The sequence below is a fragment of the Thalassophryne amazonica genome, chromosome 3, assembly GCF_902500255.1.
Source record: "Thalassophryne amazonica chromosome 3, fThaAma1.1, whole genome shotgun sequence".
In the NCBI taxonomy this organism is placed as follows: domain Eukaryota; kingdom Metazoa; phylum Chordata; class Actinopteri; order Batrachoidiformes; family Batrachoididae; genus Thalassophryne; species Thalassophryne amazonica.
In genome coordinates this window covers 103,711,934-103,731,533 of record NC_047105.1, presented here as the reverse complement: position 1 = coordinate 103,731,533, position 19,600 = coordinate 103,711,934, and the positions used below count along the sequence as shown (strand labels likewise).

Here is a 19,600-nt window from a genome sequence, read left to right as displayed (position 1 = left end):
AAAAAAAAAAAAAGTAATTAAATTTTGAAGACACCAAAGAAAAAATAATTTAAATATGTGGTGTGACTATTAAAAAAAAATGAACAGCATGAATTCACACAAAAAATATAAAGCTTGAAAGAAGTTTTATTTTATTTATTTGTAACTCAATTCTAAATCTGTGATGAGAAACAAACTGAGGAAACTCTTGGTTTTCCAAAACCTGGAAGAAGGTGCAAAGCACTGATTTAATCTGGATTAATTTTCTTCTTATAATGACAAAATTCTTTTAAATGTAAAGGTTGGAAGATGTTTTGTTGCCCCACCCCCCAAATTGTTATTGTTATTAAAAAATATGCAAATATAAAAACCATCTTAGACACACACACACACACACACACACACACACACACAAACTGAAAAATTAGCAACTTCAAAATAAAAGCCTTTTTCCCCAAGCCTTCATTAACCTGTCACCTTCCTTAATATTATATTACGTCCTCTCTCTAACAAGCATTTAAAACATGCAAACAGTTTGCCTTTTTGATTCCGGAAGGACCTGCTTAAAAATTTAGTCCATGAATTTCAATTACACCCCCACCCCATGCAGCAATTCAGCAAACTGAAATGGCTCAAATTTCATCTGATTAAGAATATCATCTGACTGGTACATCAGAAATGATGGAACTGGGTCAGATTGGCAGTGACACTGAAGATGTAAAAATCAAGCCAGACAAAGAAGAAACACTGAACTCAGTGGGTTTATGTCACTAAAACTTCACTTTAAATAAGAACTACATCAAGGCCTCTTAAATTTGGATAACTAGAGAATGTAACAAATGATGGCAAATTCAAGTTAATTGTCTATAAACCAATACATTTCTTAGATTAGTTATGGGTTAAATTATATTCATGAAAGTTAAACCTTTTTTTGTTTGAAATAATTCAAAACCATTAATTGGTTATAAAATAGTTGCCAATTAATCTGATTTCTTACTGCAGCTCTAAACCAAATGATAATGCAATATATAAATAAAAAAAAACACACACAAAAAGGTATTTATCCATGATGAAACAAAACAACTCCAATTTTTAGTTTTATTCATCAGAATGAAGTTATGTATAGTGAACAGAAACCTCACAGAAATTATAAATACTCTTGCTCCTGTGTAGAGTACTGATGTGCTAGGAGACTGGCTGATGTTCAAAGCCTTCTCTCTCACCTGAGCCTGCAGACAGTGTCCCAGAGGGCAGGGTGTGGAGGACAGACAAGGAGGAAAGGACAGGTGGACAATCCTCAGCTCTTCAGCCTTGCAGTGAAGAAAGAGGGAAAGAAAGGCTGAAGAGAGAGATGGGGGGCAGGGGGTAGCACATCTTAAAACCTCAGCCAGTACATGGAACTGCGGACTCTGGAGTAGTCAGGAAGCTGCTCAATGGGGCCTGGAGCAGGAAGGAGAAACAGACAGGTTAGAGCAAAGCAGCAGAACGTGGATTAAAAACCTGCACCAAGAACAAAAACCTCAGAACAACTCACCGATGCCCACCACAGCTGGGCACCTATCGTACATATACTTGGAGCTAATGTCACACACCATCTGAGGGGTCACAGCCTGGAGGAGAGGAAAACAAAACAAAGGTGGGGGTGACAGACAAGAACATGTGCGCATAATTTAGTTACCGTTTTGATTCCTGCAGCAAAAAGGTGAAACAAGTGAGAGATCAGAATCACTAAAGGGGTAAATGTTAAATACCGTCAATCTTGGAATATATGGTAATGGTCAAAAACTTTGTGGACATAGAATTTTGAAAGTAAAAAGTTTTCAGCACTTCTCTACATCATAGTATCAACTCACATCAATTCGAGCCACCCACTCGGACGGAGGAATACGTCGGCCGTAGTTCAGGATGTTTCTGCCGATTTCGTCACAAATTGGTGTTGTTCCTAAAGAGACACCACGACATACTGAGTTCCAATACACTGGATGGAGTGCATGTATTTGCTAGTGATGACGACAGGAGGATTTAAAAACAAAGAAAAAACACTTTCTGTGGCCAAGCAGGTCAGACGAAGCTGGCCTCAAGCCCCGGTCACACGGCACTAACGAAAGACACCGAAGCCAAAACGAAACAAGAAATCTGGACTTGCGCTGAATTTCGGAGGCATTGTTTAACAGTCATCCAGCAGACGCTTTGTCAGAATTTTCAAACTGTTGAAAAATGTGAACGAACCCCGACGACAAGCTCAATTCACCTGTATTTCGTTTTGCTTTCTGCCTTAACTGATCATTGTTTGCGTAGTTCCCGTAACATCAGCATTCCATTTGACTGTCGTCCAACCTTCCAAGCCTGGCGCATAGAACAAAGGTTGACGATAGCTGAACAGATCAATAACTAAAGCTCAGATGAGCTGCATGTAACATCCTTGTATTGCTGATGACTCGTCCATGTTTGGGACAAAAAAAAAAAATCAACGTTGTCATACAGAAACAATATCGGAACATTGTTTTTTTTTTTTTTTTTTTTTACTTACATGTCAGTTTTGCCATTATTTAAGTGAGTTATTAAAAGGCCTTTATCACGCAACATCAACGTTTGAGCTTGTAATAAAGTTATGTTATATTCTCGTCAAAACATACCTGGAGTAGTGTTTTGTTTTATTTTGCACATACATACATCACCGACACCACAAAGAGATTTCCATCAGGTTTCACCCAATTATGAGCATTTTTAGATGCCTACAGCAACTATCAACCAGTGACAACATATTACAGCGAGTCCACAAACATATTTTAAAGGCCTGATTAAAGTGTAATACATGATCTTTAAAAACACATTTTCATGAGAAAAGACACAAATGTGCAGTTTACTGAATTTTATTTTTTTTCTTGTGTAAAAACAGTTTAGATGTGGTTTGACCAAAACAAATTATCATTAAACAAATAAAACAGGGATGAAGTGGAGGTGAAAGAGTCACTAGGTGTTCACAGGAAAGTTATTCTATATTTATTTATATATTTATGTTCATTGTTAGTTGGCTTAATCTTTTTTGTTTTGTTTTATCAGATTCTTTTTGCCCGTTTCTCTAAAACTGTATTGTGGCATTATTAGTTATTATTACTATTACTGTTGTTGTTGCTGCTATTATTATTATTATTGATATATAAATAAAAATAAATGAATAAAATATTACAATCTGTAATACATTTGACTCTTACGACAACAACCGATGAGCCATGAATTATTATACAGAAAACAAATGTGATGACAGCTGCAACAGCTTAATGCTAACTTTAACATTGAAAACGCCATAGACATGCTAATACGTTAGCATCGATCCCGTTTTAAAGTTATAAAATACATCAACTGTTTCAGAAGACCATAACAGGTCAGATTAACATAAAAAGGTAAATATTACTCTCAGACATATGCTCTTTGGGATGTTAGTGGGGAAAAATTAAGATTAAGCTAAATAAAACACTGAATCAACAAAGCACCAGATCAAAGCACTGCTTCGATCTGCGAATCACTGCTTCGATTGGTTCAAGGTTCAAGCAAAGCCGCGCTGCAGAAACGGTTGATTTATATGGAAGCAACGAAACATTTGCAGTAAAACAAAGTTATTTAACAACTAACTGATGACTAAATTAGTTGACAACTATTTTAATAATCGATTAGTTGTTTCAGCACTACTAAACACCTCTTTCTGCCTGTGCGCTGGGACTAAACCATTGTACAACTGTGCAGGGGTGGAAGGGCCCTCAGAGATCTTTCAATATTATTGTTAGAGCAGAATTATGTTTTGCAACATTTATACATTCATCCTAATTATATTGTTTTACAACATGAATTGCATGGACATTAACATGCAACAGAAAAATGCATTTAATGTCAGTTTTTTGTGCACCCCCCCCAATGCTCTGGGCCCTGAGTACATTTAACCCTTTACCCCCCCCCCCCCCCAGTCCGACGCCCCTGCCTGTTAAGGCAACCAAATCCTGCACCTGCAAGTGCTGCGGACATGAGGACAAGGTTGGCTGCGCTGTCTCATACTTGCTGTCTGTCAAGTCATTGTGAATGTTTCCTTTTGATTTCGTTTGAAGCGTCAACCATTCGCTTCATTTTTTTTTTTTTTTAGTTTCAGTTTAGTTTCGTTCCTTTTTGCACTCGTAATTCGCAGGTTTTTCAGTGATAGGAAAAGTGCGGGATCATTTGTCCACCTTTTCTCGATGATTTGTGCCTTTTCTTCCTTTGTTCAACTATCTACGTGTGACCAGGCCCTAAAGCACAAACTCCAAAATGACCGATGGGGGTCTGAGGGACCTCCCTTAGGTGTTTCCAGAGAACATTCTCCATGGTGCATTTCGAAAAATCCTCCCAGGTTAAGACCAATTATGAAACGGTTTTCATCTTTTAATTATAAACAAGGCGGAGTTGTTTTACTTAAAAAATAAATAAAATAATTCTCAAACAGACTGTCATCACATTCCTAACTCTACAGTGCATCCAGAAAGTATACACAACACTTTTTCCACACTTTGTTACGTTACAGCCTTATTACAAAACAGAGTAAAGCAATTTTTTCCCCTCAAAATTCTATTCCCACACTCCATAATGATATGATGTTCAACTGGATTCAGGTCTGGGCTCTGGCTGGGCCAATCAAGGACATTCACAGAGTTGTCCTGAAGCCACTCATGTGATATCTTGGCTGTGCGCTTAAGGTCATTGTCCTGCTGAAAGATGAACCGTTTCCCTAGTGTGAGTCAAGAGCGCTCTGGAGCAAGTTTTCATCCAGGATGTCTCTGTTCATTGCTGCATTCATCTTTCCCTCAATCCTGACTAGTCTCCCAGTTACTGCCACTAAAAAACATCCCCACAGCATGAAGCTGCCACCACCATGCTTCACTGTTGGGATGGTGCTTGGTTTCCACCAAACATGACACCTGGCATTCACACCAAAGAGTTCAATCTTTGTCTCAGACCAGAGAATTTTGATTCTCATGTTCTGAGAATCCTTCAGTTACCATTTGGCAAACTCCAGGTGGGCTGCCATGTGCCTTTTAGTAAGGAGTGGCTTCTGTCTGGCCACTCTACCATGCAGACCTGATTGGTGGATTGCTGCAGAGATGGTTGTCCTTCTGGAAGGTTCTCCTCTCTCCACAGAGGAATGCTAGAACTCTGACAGAGTGACCATCAGGTTCTTGTTCACCTCCCTGACTAAGGCCCTTCTACCCAGATTGCTCAGTTTACAACCCCTGGCAAAAATTATGGAATCACCGGCCTCGGAGGATGTTCATTCAGTTGTTTAATTTTGTAGAAACAAAGCAGATCACAGACATGACACAAAACTAAAGTCATTTCAAATGGCAACTTTCTGGCTTTAAGAAACACTATAAGAAATCAGGGAAAAAAAAAATTGTGGGAGTCAGTAACTGTTACTTTTTTAGACCAAGCAGAGGGAAAAAAATATGGAATCACTCAATTCTGAGGAAAAAATTATGGAATCATGAAAAACAAAATAACACTCCAACACATTACTAGCATTTTGTTGCACCACCTCTGGCTTTTATAACAGCTTGCAGTCTCTGAGGCATGGACTTGAGTGACAAACAGTACTCTTCATCAATCTGGCTCCAACTTTCTCTGATTGCTGTTGTCAGATCAGCTTTGCAGGTTGGAGCCTTGTCATGGACCATTTTCTTCAACTTCCACCAAAGATTTTCAATTGGATTAAGATCCGGACTATTTGCAGGCCATGACATTGACCCTATGTGTCTTTTTGCAAGGAATGTTTTCACAGTTTTTGCTCTATGGCAAGATGCATTATCTTCTTGAAAAATTATATCATCCCCAAACTTCCTTTCAATTGATGGGATAAGTGTCCGAAATATCAACGTAAACTTGTGCATTTATTGATGATGTAATGACAGCCATCTCCCCAGTGCCTTTACTTGACATGCAGCCCCATATCATCAATGACTGTGGAAATTTACATGTTCTCTTCAGGCAGTCATCTTTATAAATCTCATTGGAACGGCACCAAACAAAAGTTCCAGCATCATCACCTTGCCCAATGCAGATACGAGATTCATCACTGAATATGACTTTCATCCAGTCATCCACAGTCCACGATTGCTTTTCCTTAGCCCATTGTAACCTTGTTTTTTTCTGTTTAGGTGTTAATGATGGCTTTCGATTAGCTTTTCTGTATGTAAATCCCATTTCCTTTAAGCGGTTTCTTTCAGTTTGGTCACAGACGTTGACTCCAGTTTCCTCCCATTCGTTCCTCATTTGTTTTGTTGTGCATTTTCGATTTTTGAGACATATTGCTTCAAGTTTTCTGTCTTGATGCTTTAATGTCTTCCTTGGTCTACCAGTATGTTTGCCTTTAACAACCTTCCCATGTTTGTATTTGGTCCAGAGTTTAGACACAGCTGTGAACAACCAACATCTTTCGCAACATTGCGTGATGATTTACCCTCTTTTAAGAGTTTGATAATCCTCTCCTTTGTTTCGATTGACATCTCTCGTGTTGGAGCCATAATTCATGTCAGTCCACTTGGTGCAACAGCTGTCCAAGGTGTGATCACTCCTTTTTAGATGCAGACTAACGAGCTGATCTTATTTGATGCAGGTGTTAGTTTTGGGGATGAAAATTTACAGGGTGATTCCATAATTTATTCCTCAGAATTGAGTGAGTCCATATTTTTTTCCCTCTGCTTGGTCTAAAAAAGTATCCGTTACTGACTGCCACAATTATTTTTCCTGATTTCTTATAGTGTTTCTTAAAGCCAGAAAGTTGCCATTTGAAATGACTAGTTTTGTGTCATGTCTGTGATCTGCTTTTTTTTTCTACAAAATTAAACAACTGAATGAACATCCTCCGAGGCTGGTGATTCCATAATTTTTGCCAGGAATTGTAGATGGGTGGCCAGCTCTATGAAGAGTCCTGGTGGATCTGAACTTCTTCCATTTACAGATGATGGAGACCACGGTGCTCATTGAGACCTTCAAAGCAGCAGAAATGATTCTGTACCCTTCCCCAGATTTGTGCCTTGAGGCAATCCTGTCTCAAAGGTCTACAGACATTCGTTTGGCTTCATGCTTTGTGCTCTGACATGCACTGTCAACTGTGGGACCTTATATGTAGACAGGTGTTTCTTTCCAAATCATGTCCAATCAACTGACTTCACCCCAAGTGGACTCCAATTAAGCTGTAGAAACATCTTAGGATGCACCTGAGCTCAATTTTGAGCTTCATGGCAAAAGCTGTGAATACTTATGTACATTTTTTTCCCCCCCAAATTGTCAATATGGGGTATTCTGTGTAGAATTTTGAGGAAAAAACAATGTCATCCATTTTAGAATAAGGCTGGTGCAAAAAAAGTGGAAAAAGTGAAGCGCTGTGAATACTTTCTGGATGCACTTTATTTTCATAGCACTTTAAAATGACATATCACTCAGCAAAAGTTGGGAAAAGTCCTTTTCCCCAGAGCTCAACTGACTCCTCAGCCCTTGTCTGAAGAGTCAGTGCACTGGCTCTACTCTAAGGCGGCAGAACTGGTACTTTTAACATGCTCCCTTGGCATGAATGCACAGATTACAGCAACCTTGGTGTCAAAATTTATGCAGTTCCTACTTTAAAAACAAGTCATCACGACAATAAATCAGTTGTCCACACTGATGTGTAAACTTTGCATTAATCTGCGGCTCGTGTGGGTGGGCAGCCCATATGTATCACAGATTAACTGATCTGTCACACAACTGCTGAGTGGTATTAACGGACACATCAAGTAACACATGGACACATCATTTAAAGACAAGAAGGTTAGGTGAACTGGAAACTTTATAACTGCCCAGGTCTCCTTTGCAAAAGAGATCTTGATCTCAATGGGACTAACCTGGTTAAATAAAGGTAAAAAAAAAAAAAAGTACCATTGAGCTGTCCCACCACGCTGGCTTTCAGGAAATTCTTTGCTCTGGCTAAATCAGTGTCCGTTACTGTGGTGGACAAGTTCATCCTACAGAGAGCACAAAGTGTAAGAAAGACTTAAGTGCATCATCTTGCAATAAAACCACCATCCAAAAAACAACACTCACCAGGCATTCTGCACCCAGAACATCACATCCTCGATATTGTGTTTCTTAGGGACAAAGTAATTGCCCAACAGGCCAGTGTCGCTGTAGGAGGAGTAGAAAGTCTGGAAGCTGAGACACACACCCCCCACCGCTGCCATGCGTGCAAGACGACTGCTCAAATGCTGCATGTGAGAGAAGAACAAATGTGATATCCTCCTGTTCTTTGATTATTTATGTTAATCTGACAAGCTGCATTTAAGTATTTGAGATTCACAAGAATGTAATTGGTACAACAAGAGCATTAACAGTAATGCCGCGTTCACACCGGGCGCGATCAGACGCTACAAATTCACGTGGGTCGCCAGGCGACATACGCGCCTCCTTCGCCCGGTGTCGCTCTGCTTGGGTGGACTTTCGCTGCGAAAATTTGCCTCGGTGCATCATCAAATAGGACGAGCTTCCATTCCGCTCGCCGGCTCCGGTTGTCAGTCAAGCTAACATGACGGACCTTGATCACACGGAGCGAGTTGCTGTGGAAAGCTCCCAATACATAGAGTATCATTATTTGCTCCAGGAGCTGTGTCTGGGTGACGGCCACTTTCAGCGGTCGTTCCACCTCTGCGGGAGCCAGTTTGAGGATCAACTGTCCCGTTTGCGCGCGCACATGTAAATAATAATAAAAAAAAATAAAAAAACTCCACTGCTTGCTGCAGCTGGCTCTTCCCCCAAAAAACTGTCATAATTGTGTTTAGAAACCAGTCACCATTTGCTTTATTAAAAAGTTCAGATTTTTGAACTTTGGGAGGAGGGCAACGCGGCGCGACGCAATATCGCGCCACAAACGCGCAAAACGCTCAAAATCGCATCGCTTCACTCGCGTCCATCTCATCGTGCTGCGCAGTTTGGCGCCAAAACGTGTTCTTACATAGGGATTACATGGCAACCTGTGGCTGCAATCGCTCGTGTCGCGCCCGGTGTGAACGCGGCATTAGGCTGGGCAATGAATTGAACAAGTATCAAAACTGATAGACCCTCCAATCGACTCAATGTTGCTGATTACTTCTAGGGCCGAAATGATTAATAGAGTAACTCAAATAATTTGACTACAAAAAATGTTTGAGGCAAATTCTTTGCCTCGGGGCTTCGTTTAATGCTGTTGTATATACGCCAGGCCTGTATGTGGCACTGTAACGCTCCCACAAAAACCAGAGAGGAAGACCATAGAGTATGTGCATAACTAATGTAAGAGCTAATCAATGTAGCAGGTGATGCCACAACTTAAAGCCGCATGCCGAGTAAAATACAGCCTTTTAAGTGAAAGCGGGTCAGCGTTGATCATCTGAAACAGACCACCCTGCTCAGAGTGCCACTCTCATTGGACCAACATCTCTGCCATTTTGGCATTGTGGGATAGCTCGCCTACAGATTGAACTCACCGGACTACTTTCACCACCCTGCTCAGCGTGCTACTCTCGTTTTCTGTGACACCATATAGAATGTGTCTCTTTCCAGATAGATGTCTTTCAGTGCAGCTTTCTGTTCTGACTTCAACACGGAGTTAACACCCAAGTCTTTCATCGCCAACTGTAAATGGAAATTAAGCCATTCCAGCTGTATCTTTCTGAACTCTTCAGCATCAAACTCCATCGTGTCAATGTTTACAATGTGCTTGAGCGATAACAGGTGAAGTTGCTCATAAAATTTAAGTTTCTTAAATATTTATTACGGCCACTCTTAAAACTTCAGTTATATTTATAATTTTATGACTGGTAAATTTTAGAATGAATTTAGATGAGATATACTCATTATCTCACCGGAATATGTCACAATTATCTGGGAACTACTTTTTGCGCAGGAATTCATCGAGCACGTCGGCTGCGGGCGCGTACTAACACAGAATACCCAGAAACTGGACAGTTGTTCAGCCATAAGGAAAGCATACACTTTTAGCTTGCCATAAGGTAAAAGCTAGTGGCGCTCGTGAGTGTGTGGAAACAAACTTATTGCACGTTTAAAGTAAAGCAATGTGTTTCTATATAGTTTTTTAAAACACCGTTTGGTCCACTGGCTGTTCTCCGCCTCTGCAGGTGAAGCAAAAGGACACGCACTTTAAGTGAATCATGTTTAATGATCCAAAAAAAAAAAAAAGCAGTATTCACATTTGATACGAGTTTTTAAATTAACAGGCTGTACAGTTAATTTATCAGCGCAGCTTTTGTGGAAACACTGCACTCCACAGCCGTTTTTCAAAGGCTTTGTTATTCGCCAAGTATCCAAAGAAAACAAGGAATTTGACTTCGGTTTGAGCTGCACTCTGTATTGCATGTATAAATATACACTGAATAAATCACAGTAATAAAGACTGCAAATGAAATGTGCAATAAGAGAAGGAGGAAAAAATATATATATATCTTGTCCGCAGACTGAAGATTTCACAGACCACCTGGGCTTATGGTTTGGCAAAGCTCCAAAAGTCTTAATGTGGAAACAAAAAAATAATTACCTGGGAAAACGGAGAGAGAGGGTACACCCTAAACTTACAAATCTGCATGACATAGCGACGTTGTGCCACTGCTTAGGGAGAGCCCTGCCACTACTGATATTGTTTAAAAAACACAAAACTACTTTTTATCCGATTAATCAATAAAATAATCAACAGAATACGTAGTTCCAAAAATATTTGATAGCTGCAGCCCTAATGGCTTCTATTAATGGCTCTCAGTTTGTTCTTTGAGTTATGTCCCTCACCCTCTTTGGCAGCAAACTATGTATGCTCTTGGTGATAGCTGCACATTTAATCACATCACAGTCATGTCAACCTGCATGATTATGTACACAAGAATGTGGACTTTCTGATAGATAAGTCACGGATTGACAAAAACACCACAACCATTTTTGTATTTGCACTTCAAAAAATACAGCAAATCTCAGACCAAAGTTAATCATCTGTTTCGAATAAACATTTTAAGCAAAAATGGGAGCTTTAAATGCTGTATGCCCCATGTTTCTCCCGGTAGGTCCAGATTCAGGGCTGAAGCCCCTGATTCAGGTCTTCAGAGAGGATAATCATCTACCCCTCTATAATGGCCACTCGAGACAAGCAAAGTCTCCAGTGGGCAAAGCTTAAAGGGGATATTGCAAGTGGTACAAAACTGAAGACTGTGATGGGAAAACCATAAATTCTCAATTCATTCATCTTCTCAATACTGTATAAAATACCAACACAGAGGGGAAAAAAAGAAAAAAAATCTATTCTGAATTTCACCTCACCTTTCCGCCACCATATGTCAGGTCAAAACTGCCAACGATGGCGTTAGCCACCATGAGAGGTACAAGGTCAGGGCTAGAAACACCAGGACCCTCTATAGCAATGGCAATGTGTGGCAGAGGAAGATTATCATCACGCACTCTGATCTAAGAACAGAAAGGCAACAGCCAAAATCACCAGTGCCTGCTCATAGAATCACAAAGCAAGTTCAAGTATAGATTAGGACTGTAATACAACTCTTTAATATTACAACAAACTCAACGTCCTCAAAGGTTTATAAGTGTGACGGTAAAAATTCCAACACACCTCACTGCCAGTAAATCGGCAGGGTGGCAACACGGGGATGGCATCGCCCTCATACTCATGAGACAATCGGCTGAAGTGAGTTTTGGCCAAATTGACCAGTTCATCATGATTTACACCTGCACAGCGTAACAAGAAAACAGGAAAAATACCACCCAGAAGACAATGCTTTCAGTCAACGGACAAAATATTTAAAATAACCTACCTCCAGCAGCAGCCAGTACCATGCGTGGAGCCTTGTAGTGGAGGTTGATGTATTCAACCAGGTTCTCACGGGTAAGAGTCCTGGAAGAACATGTGTGCATTGCTATTAATTTACCAAATGGTTTAAGCATTAAGAAAAGAAAAATATGGGAAATTAAAAGCACTTCATGGGAAGTACAAATTTTTCAGTGACTTCTATCAGTATTCAACAGTATTGAATATTTGTTGAAAGTAGCTGAGTTGCTCCAGTACTGTCAAATTTAAAAGCATGTGTCATTTTGTTCCTGCCTGGCATTGCTGGATGGTCCGGAAACACTATGTGCCAGGGAGGTGCCTTGATATGCTGTGGTATGCAGCAGGTCCATGCAGACTTCCTGCAAGTTACTCTCAGATTCTTCCAGTTCATGCAATATTACACTCCTCTGCTGTTCGATCTCTGCCTCGCTCAGAGACATATCCTGCACCACCTCTGACAGCAGCTCCACAGCTACAAAGAAAAGAAAAAAGAAGAAGAAGAAAAAAAAAAAACTCAACATTTTCATTTACACACTTGATATTTGTCTTATAATCTTCCTGCTGCTGATGGTTCATTCTGGGCTTCTGAAAGCTCCAGTGTCAATTCAGCAGAAGCAGACATGCAGCGCGACTCTGCTGTCACTGTTGGCACACATCATATCAGACACGTTTAACTTGCAGCTGCTGAAGTAATCTGCACCCAAATTACTGTTATGATGACGACCTGTAGAACTAATGAGCTGTCACCATGGAAGACAAAATGAGCTAAATATTAACTGAATCATTTTCCACATTTTTGTAGTCAGTTCAGATTATGTGTGCGCTCCCCACCCCACACTGCTGTGCGCCTGACAGCACCTACACAAAAATACCTTGCATGATGCACTTTATTATACAAGTACATTAAGTTCATTGTGGGCTCATCAGTTTTTCATGAACTGTACCATCCAGAGTTTGACTCCCAGGTCAGTTTAGAGTGACAGTTGGAGGACAAAGTGAGTTTTCTAAAGAGGACAACAGTCATGTGGTTTTATGTCAGTCCCTGCAATGTTTTTTTTTTTTTTTAAGAAAGAAAAAAACCCACTTACTTTCATGATTAGTTGTTTTCCAACCATAAGAAGTCCACTGAAAGTGTTAATTATCCAATAGTCATTTTTTTCTGCAGATTTAGCTAACGCCACCAGCATGAATTACAGAGAAATGCACCCACACACAAGATAAAATCAAACTGAGGAGTATGAAAAGTTATCCATTTAATATTGAGCTCATTTTGTCTGTTTTGTCCTGTTGGTCTGTAGACGTGTGCATGGACAGTGAGGAAATATGACAGCAAACTCCAAAATCCAACATATAAAGGGATCAAAGCAAAAATAAATGAAAATAAAATCATTTTTACAGCAAAAACATAAAATGTTCAGCTACCTTTTATAGAAACCCTTTTGTGATTGCATCCTAAGATTTAAGGTAAAAAGGTCTAATAAGTTTCCCTTTTCATTTTTATTTTCAAAATTGTTTTTTTTTTTTATATTGTTTTTCAATTTCACTTCACACAGAATTGCAAGAGTAAAACTAGGACACTCCGCATAATCCTGATTGAATGTTTCAGAGGTTAAACTGATTTTTGTTGTTGTCTTTACTGATCTATCTTGTAATTGTTGTTGTATCAAATGTTCGAAATAAACAGTTTTCATTCATTCATTCATTTTTTGTAGTAGTAGTTAGTAGTAGTATGTGCAAAATGTCTTTAAATGTCTTAAAACTGATCTATAAGGGCCCATTGACTGCATATGATGGGCCCTTTTCAGATAATGAGTCAAGCAATTTAAGATTTGTATTGTTTTGTAATCTACTGCCAGAGCCACAATTTATGGTCATTTATGTTAAATACGATACAAATGTCATTTCATTATATTTCACGTCATTTGATGTTATGCATTGGTCATAAATGTTTAAGAAGTTAATAACAACATTGGGTGGCCATAACATGAACCCCACCCCCTCCTCCTCTCACTCCTTACGCCCCCCTTCCTCTCACCCCCTCCTTTCCGTGCAGCAGCAGTCGGTTTAAGCCACGCCTCCAACACACAGAATGAAGGAAGAAAGAGCCTTTAATATGCAAAATAAACCGTCGATTCCTGAACGTAACAGCAGTTAAAGACACTGGAGGATTTAGTCTTTTAATCACTGCTCTGCTTTAAAGATCCCCCCCCTTTGTTCAACTAACTCTGGAGTTTGAGATTGAGTGGACCTGCACTCGCTTCACAGAGTGAGTGAGTGAGCGAGCAAGCTGTGTGTGTCTGTTCACTCCGACACCACGTAGAGATAAATGAGAAGGAATGTGCATGATTAGAAAATGGTATTTATTTATCTGAAAACAGTCTCAGAAAAACGCTTCTGCTGCTGCAGGAACATCACTGAAATACGTTGATTTTTCCACCAGATTTTGCTCTAAATGCAGCTGAAAATTAACTTGCTATCTCGGGCATGTGAGGGGCGTTGAAGCACGAGTCCAACACAACCATTCACTCGCCAGTGTCGAGCGGGCAAACGCTGCTGCCAAGCATCATCATGCATGGCCTTATGGAAGCCCAACTGAAGGAAATCAGTCATAGTGATGAAGAACTTCAATCCCTGCACATGTCAAAAAAAGCAGCAGATCTCTGGAAATGTGACATCACCTGTAGTGCACCAATTCCACCACAGACAACACTGCACAAGGGCTGCTGAACCGATTACACAGAAAGGTGTTTTCACGTCCCCTCTGCGGATCAGGCGCGTTTTAAGTTGCTGCTGTCCTGTGTAACGGCCCCTAGGAATGTTCTGTTGAATATGTAGACAGGATAAACAGGCTGTTATGAGAGGAAACCAGACTTGACCATTTATAGAGTCTCCCTGCCAGTCCCACAGAAATGACAAACTTGACAAATTCAAAGATTCTTTATAGTCTTACCACTTATGCTTCTACATGACATGAAATTAGGTTTCAAATGGTCCCGGGAATTAAATAAACTAAAACTAGACTGGGGAACATAAATACAGGGATGAGATTGGCAAATTCGATTTTCAGAGGAAAATAAGCCAGGGTCCAGGGGCCGCAGGCCCCGGCGGGTCCAGGGTGGAGCCAAAGCAATTTTTGCTGTTTTAAAACATGTAAATTGCATTAAAATGATATTAAAAACTACTATAAATGCCAGGTGTTCATATCTATAATTCAAACTGTAAACCCTTACTAAGACCATCTACTGTACATGTGTATTTTTGAGACCAAAATATTTTTTCATAACTAGACTTACTTGATTTTCAGCATTCTCCACTTTCAGCATGGCACACTTGTCAACAAACATACATGTACATGTATATCCTCAAATACATGTATAATCCAAAGATCTATGTCCATTGAACTGTCAGACCATATAAGGTTTATATTTAGTCGATGTGATGTCCACCTATAACACTGTATCACAAGATCATTGCTTCACTTTATCATACTGGACTAATTATATATTGACTGTTTCACTGTGTTGCATCGTTTCATAAAATCTCTCTCTCTCTCCCTCTCTCCCTCCAGAGCTGCGACTCTAAAATAAACGCGCACTCGCTGTATGTCGGTGCGCTCATCAAACGCCCTGATCAATCAGTCTGATCAAAGCTGAAAAGAGCTGTGACTCTAAAATAAACACGCACTCGCTGCATAAAAAAAAAAAAATAATAATAATGGTAAATGACTGTTTTTGAGCCGCACCACACCATGCAGTAGAGAACAGAGCGCACTTCCACAGAGGCAGAAAATAGCACTGAAACTGGTGCAGCATGGCACACGCAACTGTGTGCACACATTAAAACGCCAACACATGCAGCTGCAAGTATGAACGAACACTTTCGGCCGTATTTAAATGAAACACAAGACTGCAATGACCAGCTCTATGAATACGCCACTGTGAAAGCCCCTAAAGGTACTCCTGGCATTAATTTTTTTTTTTGCATTCTCAAGCAGCTTGGTGAGAAGGCAACAACTGTTCCACAGGTAAAACTTGTAGAATATTTTGAAAATCATGGTAAACCATCAATAACATACCTTATAGTAAAAAAGTCACATTGTTGTGTAAATTCCTGTAAATCCAGTGTATTTTTCCCCATGAAAAAAGTCTACATGAATAAAAACTCATTTACATTCTTGTATAAATTCATTCAAAGTCACAATGTCTTTGTTCCCAATGAAAGATAGTCAAGATTAATCATAAAAATGAGCCACATAATCTTGTCTAACATCCTGTTTGAACAGCACAATGTTTATTTTCCAGGGGGAGAAAAATTCTTACTGTTTCCTGATAGCACAGTTCGCTTTTCCTGTTTATCTTTCAGATGTGTTCATGAAGCCAGCAACAATTCCACGGATTCTTGTCCTTATCAAACCATCTTTCACAGCATCTTTGCTCTGTCAGATGTCGCGACATGACAGACAAGCTGCAAAATTCTTCTTTTAAAAACCCGAGAGCTCTAAAAGATGTCCACATACATTTTGCTTAAGCATCTTGCAGGAGCCAGACAGCGTCGCTGCAGCAACCAACCAGTCCCGCTTTACGACAACTGTCCTAGCAGCTATGCTTTGAGTGGCATTATTCCTATGCCAAGTTCCGTGGATCCGAGGACACAGATCAGTGTCCGGACTTGCACGATGTCATAAAAAAAAAAAAAAACTTTGCGAGAGACATTTTAAAAACTCAGTGACGGTAACAATTACAGAGTACAACACTAACCCCCCCCCCCATGATGAAATCTGCAGAATTCCTCAGATCCACGGCGTTTTCACAGCCTTGTAATAATTACGCCAACAGTTGTTGCCTTCTCACCAAGCTGCTTGCTATTGTCCTGTAGTCCATCCCAACCTTGTGCAGGTCTACAATTTTGTCCCTGGTGTCCTTAAGACCACTCTTTGGTCTTGGCCATGGTGGATAGGTTGGAGCATGATTGACTGAGTGTGTGGACAGGTGTCTTTTATACAGGTAAAACGTTCAAACAGGTGCAATTAATAATACAGGTAAAGAGTGCAGAATAGGAGGACTTCTTAAAGAAAAACTAACAGGTCTATGAGAGCCTGAATTCTTGCTGGTTGGTACTTAATCAAATACTTATTTCATGCAATAACATGCAATTATTAAAAAAAAAAAATCATACAATGTGATTTTTTTTCAGATTCTGTCTCTCACAGTTGAAGTGTGCCTACGACAAGAATTATAGACTTCTCCATTCTTTGTAGGTGGGAAAACTTGCAAAATCAACAGTGGATCAAATACTTATTTACCCCACTGTATGCCTTGAAACACTGCATACCAAATACAAAAACTCACAATAAAAAGTTACAAAGTAAAGAGCTGTTCTTGAGTTACATTGTTGCCACAATACACCTACATAGATATAACAATCCCCCCCCCCCCCACACACACAAACAAAACAGAGAGGTTCCCAAAAGTTAAAATTAAATTTACATTTTAATTTTATTTTGGAGGTTTTTGTCCCTGTAGAAAATATTCTTGGCTATGCCACTGTTCAAATGAGTGGTAAATGTGTATGGTTTTGTGAACATTCAGATGTTCGATGGGCCTATGTATGCCTATTATACGCCTTGAGACACTATACACGTATGTAACAAAACACAGGGTATTTGATGAAAACTAAAGTTTGGTTCAAGATACTAAGCTGAATTTTTTTGTATGTATTAATGAAGGCATGTTCTTTCCAATAGGATAATTCTATTTACGGTATACCTTGTCAAAAATGAGAAATATGCCTTTGAAATACAGATGTGAAAAGATATATTTCATTTTTGGTTGTAACTGGTCATCCCACCTTTAGGCAGGTCTTTGGCAAGCATTTTCATGTAGAATGCACTATGCTCTCGAGACGTGTAAGCACTCAGGTGTGCACCCATAGACTCCACCTGCTGTTCCAGGGCTGCTCGTGGGTACTTCTTGGTTCCCTGGGAGTGCAAGAACAAAGGTGGAGGTAGTAAGCCACTAGGCAAGTGTTAAAGTCAAGCTCAAGATTAAGTACCTTTCTCTGTATTACGTAAACCAGATTAATTTACCTTGAAAGCCATGTGCTCCAAAAAGAAGCCTGTTCCATTGTTTTTCTCAGTTTCATGGCGACTCCCCACACTGATCCACACGCCAACCTGAGATTGTAAAATAGATGGAGATATGAGGAAATGAAATGATGAGCTCACCTGTAAAATTAAAAGTGAAATGGCAGTCTAGACTGCACACCAATAAAGATTATTATAACAAGGCCTCACAGTGCATGTAGCATGTCCAGTGTCCTCCGATGCCACCCTAAAGCCATTATCAAGAGTGGTGAGCTGGGTTTCAGGGATTCCTGCTAGGCTCTGGGCAAAGCTGACAGAGGCCTGTCCACGCCTCAGAGACAGCAGAATGGGCTAGAAACACAAAGAAACCAAAATAGTCAATACGGAAGTCCTGTTTGTAAAACAGGACATTTCCATTTCCAGAGTGTCAATTCAGGACAGTGAACAATTCACAACGGAATTTCATATTGGCCATATTAAAAAGAATAATGTGAGAAAAAAAGTCTGGCAAATTCATGCGTGGTGTTCGGGTGTACAAACGCGTGTCAATACGGCCAGCAGGTCAGTAAAATTTTTTGATAACCCCAGTAGGTGCATGCATTTGTCTTGAACCATTAAGTACGCATGCGATGGTGTGGTTCACAAAACTGCCAGCAGAATACACAGTAAGACTCTGCACAGTATGATATACGTGTGCTTATTTATTTCCGTAAGTATACACATTTGTGTTGAATCACTGTCCCCGGATGAGATCAGTGCCCATTAGAGTTTACACAGAAAACACCAACTTATAAATAGATGTTTTGTATTAATTAGTGTAAAATTTCACAGATGAGATGGCTGCTGAATAGAGACACTGCAAACAATGATTTCAAATCTGTACAGAGTGATGTTTTATGAGATGCAGTCATTTGCAGAAAAAAAAAATTAAAATGGACAAAATATTGCAGGTAGTCTAGCTCCACACACTGTAAGAAATAAACAAAAAACAAAGGACTTAATGTACTGCACAGTAATTTCACCCCAATGCAAATGACAAGCGATGTAATAAACAGGGTTCTCGTCAGGATTTTTTCACAGCATGGGGGGAAATTAGCAGGGCATAGCTGTGTGACGAGCGTTGTATGCGCAAGTATTGTAGGAGGGTCTAGAAGCATCTCTCTCTCCCCCCTCCCCCCAAGAAATTTTTTTTTTTTATTTGGAACCCTTTGAAACACTATTTCCTGCTTTTTAAAGGGCCACTTTGTGTTACTTAGACATTAAATAACATGTGACATGTCCTGTAAAAAGCTGGGGGGGGGGGGGGGGGGGGGCTATGCTTGGAAACTTTTAAAGATGTAAAAAAAAAATAATTACCCAGCAAAACAGAAAGGGACACTAAATTTGACAATCTGCATGATGGCACAAATACATTGTACCATTGCTTAAGGAAAGCCCTGGACTGTTAATGTTGTTTAAAAATGCAAAAGTACTTTTTATCCGATTACTCAATTAATTGCCGGAATAATAGATAGAATATTTGATTACTAAAATAACTGATAGCTGCAGCCCTAATTGCAAACTCTAAAAACTGAAATTTGGCCTTTCGACTGCAGTGACTATTGAGCTGGTGGCTGAGCATCGACAGTTAAAGCTATTCAGCGGCAATGTGGCGCAGCACCAGATTGTTT

At 39.8% G+C, this 19,600-nt stretch overlaps 1 protein-coding gene across 1 annotated transcript in view; it reads right to left on the bottom strand.

Annotated features, from left to right (window-relative positions):
* Positions 1 to 1,073: 1,073 nt before the first annotated feature.
* Positions 1,074 to 19,600, bottom strand: part of LOC117507355 (cytochrome b-c1 complex subunit 1, mitochondrial) — a 20,821-nt gene continuing 2,294 nt past the window's right edge. Inside the window, exons 2-13 of the mRNA XM_034167205.1 lie at positions 18,141 to 18,281; positions 17,934 to 18,020; positions 17,696 to 17,825; positions 12,122 to 12,320; positions 11,835 to 11,914; positions 11,633 to 11,748; positions 11,329 to 11,472; positions 8,080 to 8,240; positions 7,915 to 8,000; positions 1,833 to 1,921; positions 1,514 to 1,589; positions 1,074 to 1,419 (exon numbers count right to left, since the gene is read on the bottom strand). Of these exons, the coding sequence (XP_034023096.1) occupies positions 1,355 to 1,419; positions 1,514 to 1,589; positions 1,833 to 1,921; positions 7,915 to 8,000; positions 8,080 to 8,240; positions 11,329 to 11,472; positions 11,633 to 11,748; positions 11,835 to 11,914; positions 12,122 to 12,320; positions 17,696 to 17,825; positions 17,934 to 18,020; positions 18,141 to 18,281 (1,374 nt within the window). The 3' untranslated portion in view covers positions 1,074 to 1,354. The remainder of the gene's footprint in view (positions 1,420 to 1,513; positions 1,590 to 1,832; positions 1,922 to 7,914; positions 8,001 to 8,079; positions 8,241 to 11,328; positions 11,473 to 11,632; positions 11,749 to 11,834; positions 11,915 to 12,121; positions 12,321 to 17,695; positions 17,826 to 17,933; positions 18,021 to 18,140; positions 18,282 to 19,600) is intronic.